Source organism: Cibotium barometz, chromosome 54 (assembly GCF_041138505.1).
Source record: "Cibotium barometz isolate CiBa-2024 chromosome 54, ASM4113850v1, whole genome shotgun sequence".
Classification (NCBI taxonomy): Eukaryota; Viridiplantae; Streptophyta; class Polypodiopsida; order Cyatheales; family Cibotiaceae; genus Cibotium; species Cibotium barometz.
Genome location: NC_141099.1, coordinates 22223629 through 22237405, shown reverse-complemented (window position 1 = coordinate 22237405; position 13777 = coordinate 22223629). Strand labels below are relative to the sequence as shown.

Below are 13777 nucleotides of genomic sequence, written 5' to 3'. Positions count from 1 at the left end.
GTCATAGCACATAATCTGGTTAACATCCTAATGGGTAAGGTGCTATAAGGGTGACAAGTGGTCATATGAACCCCCTATGTGAGGAACCAACAAGTGACTCGCAAACCATGCTTTGTTATGTTGTGCTACTTGTTGAGATGATGCTAGTGCCTTCCTTGTTGAGATGATGCTAGCGCTATCCTTGAGAGCCTATGTTTGTTGAGGGTGTGGAGGCAATGTTAATATGTTAGTGTGTGAAAGACTACATCGTATGGCTCTCAAAGGGGATCGAACTTTCTCTCCAGTGACTCTGTGTGTATGTGGGCCAAAGGGTCCAGTGCTATGGTATGTCGATGGCATGCGTGATTCCTTTGTCTTTGTGGGGCTTGAGTGGCCTTTGTCATAGGTTAAGACAGTTTAAAGAAGTCTATAACAAAGGCATGAGAAACATCTTGCTATTCTAACTCCTTGTGTGTGAGTTGTCTGAGCACAATGTCTGAGCTTAAGGAGGTACACACCCAGGCATGTTTGATTCTCAGATAACATGTGAGAGAGGACTCAATCCATCTCAAAAAATGCGGATGCTCATGTACATGACTTTTAGCTGGAGCTACCGAGGGCGAGTATGGACAGAGTGGGACATGTTCTGGGCACCTAGATAAATGAGTGCCAAGCACCCAGATGGTTACGGACAATGTGTGATACAATTCATTGCATGTAGTCAATATGGTTAGAAATTATTCACTAAAATTCTTTGGAAAAAAACATTTACAATAAGAAAAAAGGAAAGCAAAATTACTTAAAATTAAGAGAGCGCAAAGGTGCAGAATGACCTAGACGGAACGAGTGAAAGAGAACACATAACGTGCACACAGAGCAAGCTCTGCATTCGTAGCCATGGCGAAGCGCGGCTTGATGGAGCAGGATCTCAGCAAACTGGACGTCACCAAGCTGAACCCTCTCTCCCCCGAGGTCATCTCCCGCCAGGCCACCATCAATATTGGTATCCCTTTTTCTCGTCTTGCTCTGTGCCTCTTGCTTTTGTGTTTTTAGGCTTTAATGAATTCCGAATGATCGATCATTATCGCCTCGTCTTTATCGGTTTTTATGTTTTTCTGTGGCCTGCACATATCATACTAAATGGGATCTGCTACTTTAGGGTTTGAATTTTGACGTCCTTGATTGTGCCCCTCACACTGGGGATAGGGATTCTAGAGTGTGCTCAAGGAGACTAGTCTGGAATAACGGGATCAGGGTTTTCTCACCTAGATTTAAAGCAATCGATTAGTTGGTGATTGACTGTGTCTTTTTACTTCTTTTCAATTAGGGTTATAAGAGATTGTATGCAGGGGCAGGTAGGGTTATCAGAGATTGTATGCAACCTGAACATCACAGACTATATGTTTCTCACTAGGGCACGGGAAAAAAAACGGATTTCTGAGAATGACTTTGTGTTCCGCCTTAAGGTTAATTATGGTTGGTCAATAGGGAACATTCAACAGATATTGGCGATTAGTCAGTGTGCCTTCGCAACGTACATGCACTGAAACAAAAAAGTATCATGAGAGAAAGTTGTGTGGAGCATTCTTGATTATGCCCTAACTAAACTCTGAGTAGAAGGTTAATCAATGCTAATTACAAGCACAATCCAAAAACAGAGTAGAAGAGGAGAGGCTCGTGTTTCAACCTAATCTACCACGTACATTGCTGATGATTATGTATAATGATTACAGTGCTGAAAACTTAGACTTGGACTGCTAACCTCCAGCGTCAATGCTAACATTGCATGAAGAAAAGGTTGACTTGCTATCCCAAGACTCGTGCAACTGTGTACTTCACAGTAGGGTTATGTTACCATTGATCCAACTCTTACCTCTTGTAACATAAGTGCTAACAATGGAAGACTAAGTTGATGATTTACGCTAAGCAAAACACGGATAAATGCTAGCCAAGATGGCGAACACACAATAGATGTATTTTTTTTGCAGTAAGTAGGACAGATATGCAAAAGGTACGTTTGGCTAACTATTACATGACAAGAGACACCATAGTTTGGTGGCAAGATTGGTCCATGGCATACACCATGTTAGGTGTTGCACACTATGAGTGGGACCAATTTGTCATGGATCTCAAAGGACGGTTTTATTGCTACATTATCTTGAGAGACTCGGAAGACGAGTTTCGTGGTTTGCACCAGAGTTTGCAACCTGTCGCTCAATTTGCCAACAAGGTCACTCTCGTGGCTCTACAATTGCGCAAATCTGATGTGGACAAGAAGGGGCAATTCCTTTATGGGCTCAAGTCTCGATACATAGATTCAATGGGATTTGAGGATACTTTTACTCGTGGACTTCAAGTCGGTGCTCTCGCTTACATAGAATGCTAAAATGAAGTCCTAGGTGGAAAGTCCAAGATCATCAGTCTCAAATGTTGAGATATCGAGCTCAACTAGTGGTGTGGACAATCGGTGGCGTGCTTGAGTAATAGCTTCTTCACTTCCATCACTGGCATGGTTGGTGAGATTATCAGTGATATGTCGCCAGTTGTATACAAGCTGTGTGAGAGCAACTTTGGTGTACTAGAGTTATGGTGTAGTTATAGTACTAGCTTACGTAGTGAGGTTCACACTATGGTTGACCTTTGTAATAGTAGGAGAATAGCTTCCGCACTTACGTCACTGGCATGGTTGGTGAGATTATGGGTGATATGTCGCCAGTGGTATACAAGCTGTGTGAGAGCCACTTTGGTGTACTAGAGTTATGACGTAGTTATAGCACCACCAGCTCATGTAGTTGGGTTCACACTATGGACTGACCTTTGTATGTTATAGTTGGAGAGTACTTTCCCGTATATTATGTACTCTTGTCTCTTTAGTTTATGATTGTAGAGAAGAGAAGACAATAGAAGAAAATTCAGCCATCCATCTCTCTCGTGTGCTTGTCTACTCGTGTGTGTGTGTGTGCGCGCGCTTGCAAGGAGCTCAAGCTCTCCCTCTCTCCCACTATCTTCTTATGGTATCATAGTGTCGATTTGTGTGAAGAGCTCAAGAGGCAAGCAAAGGAAGCGGTACTTGGGTAAGGGTAATGCCATCTTTGTCTCTCTTTGATTTTGGAGTAATATTTTTGGATAGTTGTGAGTTACATGCAAACAAGGAAGTCACTGTCTCAGATTGAGGCATTCTCTTGGGTGAAGCAAGAAGACCTTATTGTGCTTAGTTAACTTTGGTAACTTAGTTTGCGCGCGTTCGCGAGTGATTCGGGCGCATTTCGGATTGTGTTTTAGCACTGTAAGTTTTCCGCAAGCACTCTGTGAATGTTACATGCACTATTTGTGGACATGGATAATCTTATCATTAGTCTCAGATTAGGCAACGTTTTAGGAAAGATAGAGAGACAGATTTTGAGTTGATTTTGCAGTCCGGTTGGCTCCCAAAGTGTCCAAGACATACACCCATATATGGGACATCTTTTGGACACAAAATATGACTTTGGATGAAGTTTTGTGGGCTGAAAAGGCAAAATCGATTGGATTACGAATTTTTCTCTTCTCCTTATAAATAGCCAAGCTCTCATTTGTCCATATCATCTAATTTTCCTTTTGGATCAGGTCATAGGTAGTCAGTAGAAGCTCTAAAGTCAATCTTTTGGTTAGTCTGTCATGTGTACAGTGTGTATCTACCATGTGCTATACGCACATAAGACTAGCTTCGAGGTTTGGGGAAGCTTGGAGCTAGGCAGGTTGATTGGCGAGCTGAGTTAGGGATAGACTAATGGGCGGGCATGTTGGCATTATCATCTCCAGATTGGGCATATATGTGCATATTTCATGCTGTATCTGGCCAGATTTATGAGGCCATGCATTCATCTTATTTTAGATATTTTTTTGCTATTTTTGTCTATTTTTTAAACATTATTCTAGTATTTTTTGCATAGTCGGCCAGCCCAGTGTTTTTATACTGGCTGACCAGCTCTTGTCCAACCTATAAATAGGTGGCTTGGGTTAGCATCATTAGCACATCATTATTCAGCTATTGTTGTTGGTTGTATGTACCTACGGGCAGCCCTCGTGCTCTACTTCAGCAGATAACAAGTTTTCTACTTCAGTTCTGTTACACGTGTGTTTCTTTGCAAGATCTATTTGCTGTTTTTTCTGATTTACAGCCATTCTTTCATGGTATCTGAGCCCAGTGTTACAAAGGGACCTGCGCTTTCTACATCTACTGTTGTAGGCAAAGATCCACCGCATCTACATATACAAAGGAGCTGCGTTTTCTGCTGTGGACCTGCATTTTCCATTGAGGAGCTGCGTTTTCCACTGAGGAGTTCCGTTTTTTCTGCTGTGGACCTGCGTTTTCCATTGAGGAGCTGTGTTTTCTGTTGAGGAGCTGCGTTTTCCATAGAGGTGCTGCGTTTTCAGCCTGAGATCTGTGTTTTCAGATCTCAGCCCCATATTTTGGTGCTACAACAAGGTTTTAACCCAAGGGAGTCATTTCTTACCTCTCTTTTTTTGGTTTCCTACCCTCCCATCCCTTCTTCTCCTTCCTTTCTCTTTGCTGCACTCAGCTTTCGAGGAGTTTGCTGATTTTCTGATCAGCTCTGTTGAAGAGGAGCATTTTGTTGCGTTATCGGAGATATGGCTTTTAGTCATAGTCATTCTTCTCACCCGAGGATTCTCTTTTCTTCTCCCCGATCCCAAGCCCCAAATTCACAGGGTTCTTCTTCCAAGCTTCCTGTTTCTCTACCTTATTCCTAGATTCCTATTTCTTTTCCTTCCATATTCCCTGCCACCACCACTTCTCTTGTTTCTTCCCTCCCACAAACCCTTATCCCAACCCCTTTCCATGTGCCATCCTATTCACCCCCTCAAGTGAGTGATTCCATGAAGCTGACTGCTATCAACTACCATACTTGGTCGTTTTATACGCAATTGCTTCTTGAAGGAGCAGGTGTGTGGCCCTCTGTCACCACTCCTCACTTAGTGGATCCCGTGTTTCGTGGAGTTTTGGATGCACGGCCCCGTTTCATCATCATCCATTGTATGACACCATCTATCTAGGCACAATTCATATCTTCTCGGAGTGATGCCAGTCAGATGTGGAATGAGATTCGGAGGAGGTTCGGGAGAGTATCTCCGTGAAGATTGCTAAGTTGGAGGCTGATCTTGAGAAGATTACCATCAGTGACTCCAGATAATATCATTGATAAGATTGGGGAATTCACAAGGATCAAGAGGCAGCTTGAGGAGTATGGAAGCTCGATCAAGGACCCGATCCATAAACCGCTTGGTAAGCTGCCATCATCCTTTGACTCTTTCAAAGATCACATCTATTTCCGTGATTCTCTCCCCCTTTTGAGGAAGTCGTGAGTTATCTCCACGACAAGTGCATGCTTCGCGGAAAAGGCAAGTGAGAGTCTGCTTTTGTTGCCTCTAACAAGGGCAAGGACAAAGGCAAAGGTGAAAAAGGGAACTCCAACAACAAGTAGAAAGTCACCACAAAGTCATCCTCTGATGACGACGATTCTGACAGCAACAAGGGTTCCAGGATGAAGGAATCTTGTGAGTTTTGTGGCCGACTTGGTCATTCTGAGGCCAAATGTTTTGCCAGACAGGCTGCTTCTCGCAAAGCTAAAGCCAAAGCTAAAGCAAAACAGGAGTCCTCCTCCGATGGCTCAGACACTTCACCCACGACAGATGGTTTAGATACTTCGCCAATGACAGAGGAGGGTACGAAGCCTCATGCTAAGATGGCTTTTCTTGCTGTCTATGATCCCCTTGTTCTTTCATCTTCACAAGAGCAGGATGAGTCCATCCTGGTGGTCACAGAGGAGACTTCTAATTCAGAAGTCAGTGCCCTATCCGCAATAGAGGATTATTTATAGGAGTTTCTGATACAGACCTTAGCAGTTCCTATAAGTCCTTTGGATGAGTATCTCCCTTCCATTGTGTTGTTTCATGCTGATGCTATTATTGCAGATTTTCTCTCGTCTCTTTCAGAGGGGTTCTTCTACTGGGCAGGTGGATGATTTTGCCGAGATATCCTCACATATTCTCGGGCTTCCTACTTTGGCAGTTGCTTCTCCTTCTTATGTTTCAGAGGAGGCATCTTCCACTATCTTGGAGCCTGTCCCTACTTTGAACCTGACAACTTCTACTATCACTGATGATCAGTTTGTTCCAATGGTTGTTTCATTTCCTCCTCCTTCAGAGGAGAAGTCTACTTTGGTCCCGATACTTGTTGGAGATGCAAAGGAGGTACCATCTATGGTTCCATCTCTTGAGGGCTTCTCTCTTCAGATTGATCCTATTGTTTCGTCTTCGATATCTTCTCGATCTTCTTGTGGCTTCTTCCGAAGACCTTCTTGGTATTCAGATGTACCATATCTTCGCAAGCTTTGTGCCTTTTATGAGGAGGTTGTTCCTTCAGACTTTTTGGAGGTCTTTCTTCAGCGTGCTGGAGTCGGTCCGCCCATCTAGCGCTGAAGAGGAGGTGTTGGCATTATCATCTCAAGATTGGGCATATATGTGCATATTTCATGCTGTATCTGGCCAGATTTATGAGGCCATGCATTCATCTTATTTTAGATATTTTTCTGCTATTTTTGTCTATTTTTTAGACATTATTCTAGTATTTTTTGCATAGTCGGCGAGCCCAGTGTTTTTATACTGGCCGACCAGCTCTTGTCCAACCTATAAATAGGCGGCTTGGGTTAGCATCATTAGCACATCATTATTCAGCTATTGCTGTTGGTTGTATGCACCTACGGGCAGCCCTCGTGTTCTACTTCAACAGATAACAAGTTTTCTACTTCAGTTCTTTTGCACATGTGTTTCTTTGCAAGATCTATTTGCTATTTTTTTTCTGATTTACAGCCATTCTTTTAGGGCACCCAAGTATGGACGGGCGGGCGTCCAAGTGTGGACACCCGATGACCGGCCAAGAGCCTATAAAAGGGTGGCCAAGGTTAGTCATTAGTTCATAGAGTCACGCGTGTCTTTGGCAGAGCTCTATGGTCAGGAGCCCTGATCTAGTGCAGACGTGCACTTGCTTTATGCAGCCGAGGCCGGCAGCAGTCTCGAGGTCCGCGAGGGTAGCTTTGTGGCGGTATGGGACTTCACGAGGTAGAGATTGGTCTGTACGTCCATCTAGTTAGCTCAGCACGTGGCTCGGTGGGGACAACTAAGACTTGTGGGTTTGCCCACGGCTGTCAAGGTTGGGAGTGAGTCAGGCCTGCAGCCTCTTCACGTTTGTTTGGTTTGTTTGCAAGTTTCGAGTCTTGTACCAGGAGTGTTCTACGAGGAGATCCTATGGGGATTTGACAGTGGTATCACATCAAGCCTCGAGAATGAGCAAGTCGGTAGGAAGAGAAGATGAGGTCTAAGAAAAGATACGAGTTCGAGAAGATTGCTGTTTTTCTATGTATACTGCTGTTTTTTTTTAAATTCAGCATGTTGCTTTTGCATCGTAGGAACCCGTGATGAAGGTTGTGGTTTTGTATGGGTTGTTTGCTTTGCAAGAAGAAGGGCCTAGGTGTTTTCAACTCTATGAAGAGTTTAAGAGAAAAAAGAAAAAGCCAGTCGGTTGTGTTTTTGTAAGAGAGAGAGAGAGAGAGAGAGAGAGAGAGAGAGAGAGAGGTCGCCGGCTGTAGCTGTGTAGCGCTTGTATGGTTGCTGTGCAACCCACTTGTATGAAGAGGCCAACAGCATGAACGCTGCACTAGTCAGGCGGGTAATACACGCTGACAAGCAGTGCACGTGTGCAGGCTGGTACACACAGGTAGGTAGGCGGTGTGCGCATACGGGCAAGAATAATCGGACATGCGGCACTCCAATCGGTGCACGTAGGCGGGTGGTACACGCTCGCAGTCGGGCCCGTACGCGCAGGCAGGCAAACGTGGTGACGAGCGCTTTTCGTTTTTTTTAGCTCTCATTTTTTTTAATGCACGTTGCTTTTCGTTTCTTTAGAACCTGTAGCGTGGAGTTTAAAACAAATCGAAGAGCGTTAAAAAAAAAGAAAAAAAAGAAAACAGTGGCTTTTAGTAGATTATATGTGGCTTTTATGTTTTTATTTTTTATTTTTTATTTTTTAGTGTGGCTTTTACAAGCCTTATATGTGGCTATTATAAAAGCGATCTAGCATTAAAAAAAAAAACCACAAAAGCCATACAAAAAATCTAAGTGCTTTTAGGGGGACTTATAAAATACCCCTAAAGTGGGCTTCTTGCCACACATCTCTCAAGCTCTCAAGTTCTCTAGCACTCTTCTTTGTGCAAGATATATTTTTTTTCTCATCTTGCCCTCTTCAAGATGTCGACCCAAGAATCCGAGTTGGAGCCCATTCTCGAACGTGAAGACCTGCTGGCTACGGAAGCCACCGATGGTGATCTTTTTGACGATTTTATTTCAAAATCATATTTCCAAGAGTTTAAAGTTGCTCTTGAAGCTTCTTCCTCAGAATGTCAAGCACAAATCGCCGCGCAGATGCAGGCTTTATAGAACTCCATCTCTTTGTTGACTACTATCCTATCTACTCTTTCGGGTATGCATACTTTGGCATCTGCATTAGGCCCCAATATTAGTTTGGAACAGTTTGGGGGCGAGCAAAAGTAGCGTACCAAGGAGATGGTGGACACTTGGTTACATAAGTGGCAGGTCCATTTTCAGTTTCATCCATATGATGATGGCAAAAAAATCCAATTAGCAGCAAGTTCTCTCAGGCAAAGCTTTGCCTTGGTGGAAAGAACTCAACCCTAAACCATCGACTTGGGCACAATTCGAAGTGTTTGTTGCCCGGTTTGCTACTTTGACCATGATCTCGCAGAACCTCACTTATGAGGTCTATCTCTAGAAATTTAGAGACTTGCAGATGAAAGCTACGAAGATGGATTCCACCACTCTTTTGGGTTTCTTCGTAGCCGGTTTACTCGATTCGTACCGTTTACAGGTTAAAAACAACAAATGCAAAACTTTGGACGAGGCCATTCATTCCGCTCGTATCTATGATGATACAATGGTCTCTTCCAAGTCTAAACCCGTTACCGAGCAAGGGAACAAGTACAAAAGGAAGTTCTCCGCACCGATGGCTAGCACGACAGAAGGAAAGTCTTCAGACCAACCTTCAAAGAATTAAACTTCGACCCCAGCGAAGAAAAAACGTCTCCTTAAGGCTTTGAAGCTCAAGAAGGAGGGACGTTGCTTCATCTGCGAAGAAAAAGGACATATGCGTAACGAGTGCCCGAAGCAAAAAGGTGCAAAGACCAACGCAGGACCCAAGCCAAAGGCAGCTAACCAGTTGTCTTTGATAGGTACGTCAGTTACTGTACTTTCTTGCCCTAGTTCATGTTCTGATTGTCTGTTCAACTCTAAAGTTTTTGGCTTGCATGATCTTCTCCGAGTTTATGGAGAAGTGAATGGCCATAGAATCCACATTCTTCTCGACCCTGGCAGCTCACACAACTTTGTTAATTACAAACTTGTGCAGAAATTGGGTCTTGACGCAACACCAGCTATCATACCTATGAGGTACGCCTACCTGCAGGTCGACAAGTATGGGATCGAAAGGTGGACACTACCGATCCGGATTCAGGACTACGAAGATACTCTGGAATGCTATATCATGCATCTAGAGCATGTAGACTTGTTGTTAGGGATTGAGTGGTTTAAGACTCTTCAAGTCTAGATAGATTGGTCTAGTCATACTTTTTCTTTTGAACATAGAAACACCCAGTATAGTATCTTAGGTGGTTGTATACATCCCTCTCAGAGACCTCTTGTATATACAGCTGATTTTGGTAATATAATGAATTCTTCTTTGTATACTGCTTTCCATTGTGTCTTGATTCCACTTTCTTCATTTCTCATACCTACTATGGGTGTTAATGAATTAAGTGTGTTTGAAAGCAACGAATTAAAGAAGATACTTGATTTCCTAAGGAACTGCCATCAGGCTTACCACCTGAAAGGGTATTTCCTAAGGAACTGCCATTTTAAGATGTATTTCCTAAGGAACTGCCATCAGGCTTACCACCTGAAAGGGTAGTAGATCATCGTATTGACCTAGTCCCTGGTGCTCACCCTGTTAGTATTCCACCTTACAGGATGAGCCAAGTTGAGGAAGATGAGTTGGCCAAACAATTCCAAGATTATTTGAGGATGGGCTAGATCCGTCCAAGTGTCTTATTCATGAGAAAGAAGGACAACACCTGGAGAATGTGTATAGATTACAAGAGATTGAACAAGCTGACAATTAAGAACCGTTATCCACTCCCTAGATCAAATGACCTGATTGACCGGTTAGCCGGAGCGAAATAATTCACAAAGATAGATTTACGTACTGGCTATCACCAGATACGTATTCATGAAAGGCATGTCGAAAGAACCGCCTTTCGGACTAGGTATGGCCATTACGAGTTTCTCGTATTACCTTTTGGGTTAACCAATGCTCCAGCCACTTTCTAGCAAATGATGAACGATCCTTTTCGTGAATATTTGGGGAAATTTGTGGTTGTATTCCTGGATGATATTTTGATATATAGTTGTACTCTTGAGGATCACGTTAGACACCTCACGATTGTCTTAACTATTTTAAGACAGAATCAACTGTATGCTAAATTAAGTAAATGTGAGTTTTTCATGACAGACATCATTTACTTGGGACACAAGATTGTAGGCATATGCTCACTTATGGTAGTGCTATGTGTGAACAGGGCTTAACCAAGGGCATTTTTTCCCATGTGGTTTTTTTCCCTTGGATATCAAGTGTGAAAGAACACTCTACATATAATATTTTGTACTTCTATATTATATGGATGTGACACACATGCAAGGGTTAACTTGCATTTTGTGGCTACCACACTTTTGGCTTGCTCTCTCTCTCTCTCTCTCTCTCCCCGCTAGCCCCTCCGCCTTATATTCGCTTTGCTACTGTTCGCTGCCTGCAACTATTTGCTGCTGTTCGCCGCTCCTGTTCGCTTCGCTACTGTCGCCGCCTTCTATTCGCTTCGCCCCTTGCTCGCCGCCACCTTCTCCCGCTATGCTGGCTCGTCTGCCTCTCCGCTAGCCCCTCCGCCTTCTGTTCGCTTCGCTACTGTTCGCTGCCCTTTTCCCACCCACCCTTACTCAGGTCCCCATGGCAACAACATAACTCTCTCTCTCTCTCTCTCTCTCTCTTCTCCCTGCCTGTGGGAAGGACTACAGAGTAATCTGGAGGAATGGCCCCGAGTCTCCAAGAGAAACTCGAGGCTCTCGAGACGGCAATGAAGGCACTAATCAAGGAGAACAAGAAGACATCTGATTCCAACCTCAATGAGGTGGAGAACAAACTACACCGGCACATCATGGCTCTCGAAGCACGGGTCACGAACCTTGAACAAGAGAACACGGCACTCAAGGAGGAGGTGAGTGCATTGAAAGTGGAACTGGTAGCCATCAAGAATATAGAGAAGGAAGGAGGAGGGGAGATCAATGACTAACACTCTCACGGCCATCAAAGAAGAGATCTCCAAGGAGATCACAAAGGACATGGAGGGAAAACTCGAAGCCAAGCAGTCAGGATGGGTTGAGGTGGTGAAGAAGAACATCCGTAAAGAAGTAAGCGAGGAGACTCAAAGGGAAGAACACCAAATCATTCACACCACCATTGAGGAGGAGAAGATGAGGCATGCCCGCTGCCTCAACATTCGAGTCACAGGTATAGCCGAGACACCTGACTCCACTCCCGAGAAAGATGGACAGCTTCTATGCATGAAGCTCGGCTACAGGGAAGAGCACCCTCTCCCCTTCACCAAAGCATGGAGAGCCGGGAAAGACTCAACACGCAAGCGAGCCCTCATCCTACGGTTTGTAGGAGAGACGGAGAGGGTCACCTTCATGAGGAAGAGGGTCATACTACGAGGTTTAGAGGGAGCTCCTATTTTCTTGGATGATGATCTCACGAGGATGCAGCTTGAGCATAGGAGAGCTTGCATGCCACGAGTCTTACATGCGAGGAGAGAAGGCAAGAAGGCCTTCTATCGAGATGGTCGGGTCATCATTGATGGCTGGCCCATGGATTAGCGGTTTGGGACCTATGGGACACAGACCAGGCCACTGACAAAGATACACATGGTAGTATGGAACTGTAATGGTTCACTATGGATGCAGCTTGGACGACTGGAGCATGTTATGGTGGGGAGAGACATCATACTTCTGAGAGAGACACATCAGAGCCCAGAGAGAGGGCTACCTCGAGTAGAGGGATTCCAGTGGGAGTCAGCATACAGGAGGACCACACGCCAGGGTACCTCGACAGGGTCGGGGGGGAGTAGCAGTTCTATTCAGACGGGAGCTACAGGGGAGACTGAGAGTGGTAGCACAGGATCCAGAGGCCAGATACATGTGGATCAGCTTACAGCTCTCACAAGACAGGGTTATATACATAGCCCTATGTTACTTTCCTCCATCAGGATCCTCCTATGTCATTACAGAGGACATGCCACAGGAGGAGACAGGAGCCTCGCCATACACTTGTCTGTCAGAGGAAATTATGCATTATTCTACACTAGGGGAAGTATTTCTTACGGGCGACTTCAATGCCCACACACAGAGCAGACAGTGTGAGGTGTATGACTATGATGACATGGAGATCCTCCACCTTGTGGATCCAGAGGAGATACGGGCTAGTCGGGCATCAAAGGACATTGGACTAGACAGAGGACATTATGGGGACCACTTACTAGAGTTGGGAGCCATCGTCTCGTTATTTATAATGGGATGCTACAGTGGCCGGGATCAGGAGGGCTGACATGCTTCCCACATGGGGGTCATATACGGACCGAAGGCACGGTGGTAGACTACATTATGGGGTCTTTGGAGGCATCATAGCTTGTCACCTCATTCTCCATTCCACCTTGTCCTATTGGGGCAGATCATACATACTTGGCATTTTCACTAGCCGGATCACCAGTATCACCAGCCCCCCACATATCGACGCCACACACTACCATCTACTTCACACATGATATCGCAGACATATACACTGGCAGAGTAGAGGATGGGCTCCTACTCATGGATCCCCTGGCATCTATGGATACCATTACAGCCCAGCTGGCATCACTCCTACACACGGCTGCATTACAGAGCTTCTCACATCGTGTCCACTCAGGAGAGTCTGCGAGATCTGGGACTATGCCCCAGAACAGATGGTATGATGACGAGTGCAGAGCTCTATATTGGTGTGAAGCAAGGATACCCACTTTCTCCCACGCTATTTGGGTTATACATTGATGAGGTGGTTGACTTCATTACACGGGGAGGCGGAGATGGAGTTGATTTAGTAGGTACCTCAATACATATTATGCTTTATGCTGATGATATTGTATTAGTGTCTGAGTCTCCCGGAGGTCTACAGCAGCATCTACATGCACTCCATGATTTCTGCACACAGAGGGGTCTTACTGTGAACCTTGGGAAAACCAAGGTTATGGTCTTTCATACATCGAGACATGGCAGGAGTCAGCTAACATTCACTCTCGCAGGACGCCAGGTGGAGGTGGTGACATCATACGTGTACCTAGGGGTTACCTTCTCTGCAGCCACACGCTTCACCATGGATTAGCAGCCAGAGCTAGATTGACACAGGGATATGCAGCATTGGCTATGCTAGAGAGATAGTGCCACCAGGCGCATTTTCAGGAGCCCCGGATGAAGGGGTGGCTATTTGACACATTAGTCACACCGGCACTGATGTATGGAGCAGCGGTATGGGCGCGAGGCCTTGCTACCCATTGGTGGACACAGATAGAGAGACCACAGGCCCTCATGA

At 44.9% G+C, this 13777-nt stretch overlaps 1 protein-coding gene across 1 annotated transcript in view; it reads left to right on the top strand.

Annotated features, from left to right (window-relative positions):
• The first annotated feature begins 786 nt into the window (after positions 1–786).
• LOC147607950 (uncharacterized) overlaps positions 787–13777 on the top strand; it is a 28478-nt gene continuing 15487 nt past the window's right edge. Inside the window, exon 1 of the mRNA XM_086789716.1 lies at positions 787–982. Coding sequence (XP_086645842.1) covers positions 877–982 — 106 coding nt within the window. The 5' untranslated portion in view covers positions 787–876. The remainder of the gene's footprint in view (positions 983–13777) is intronic.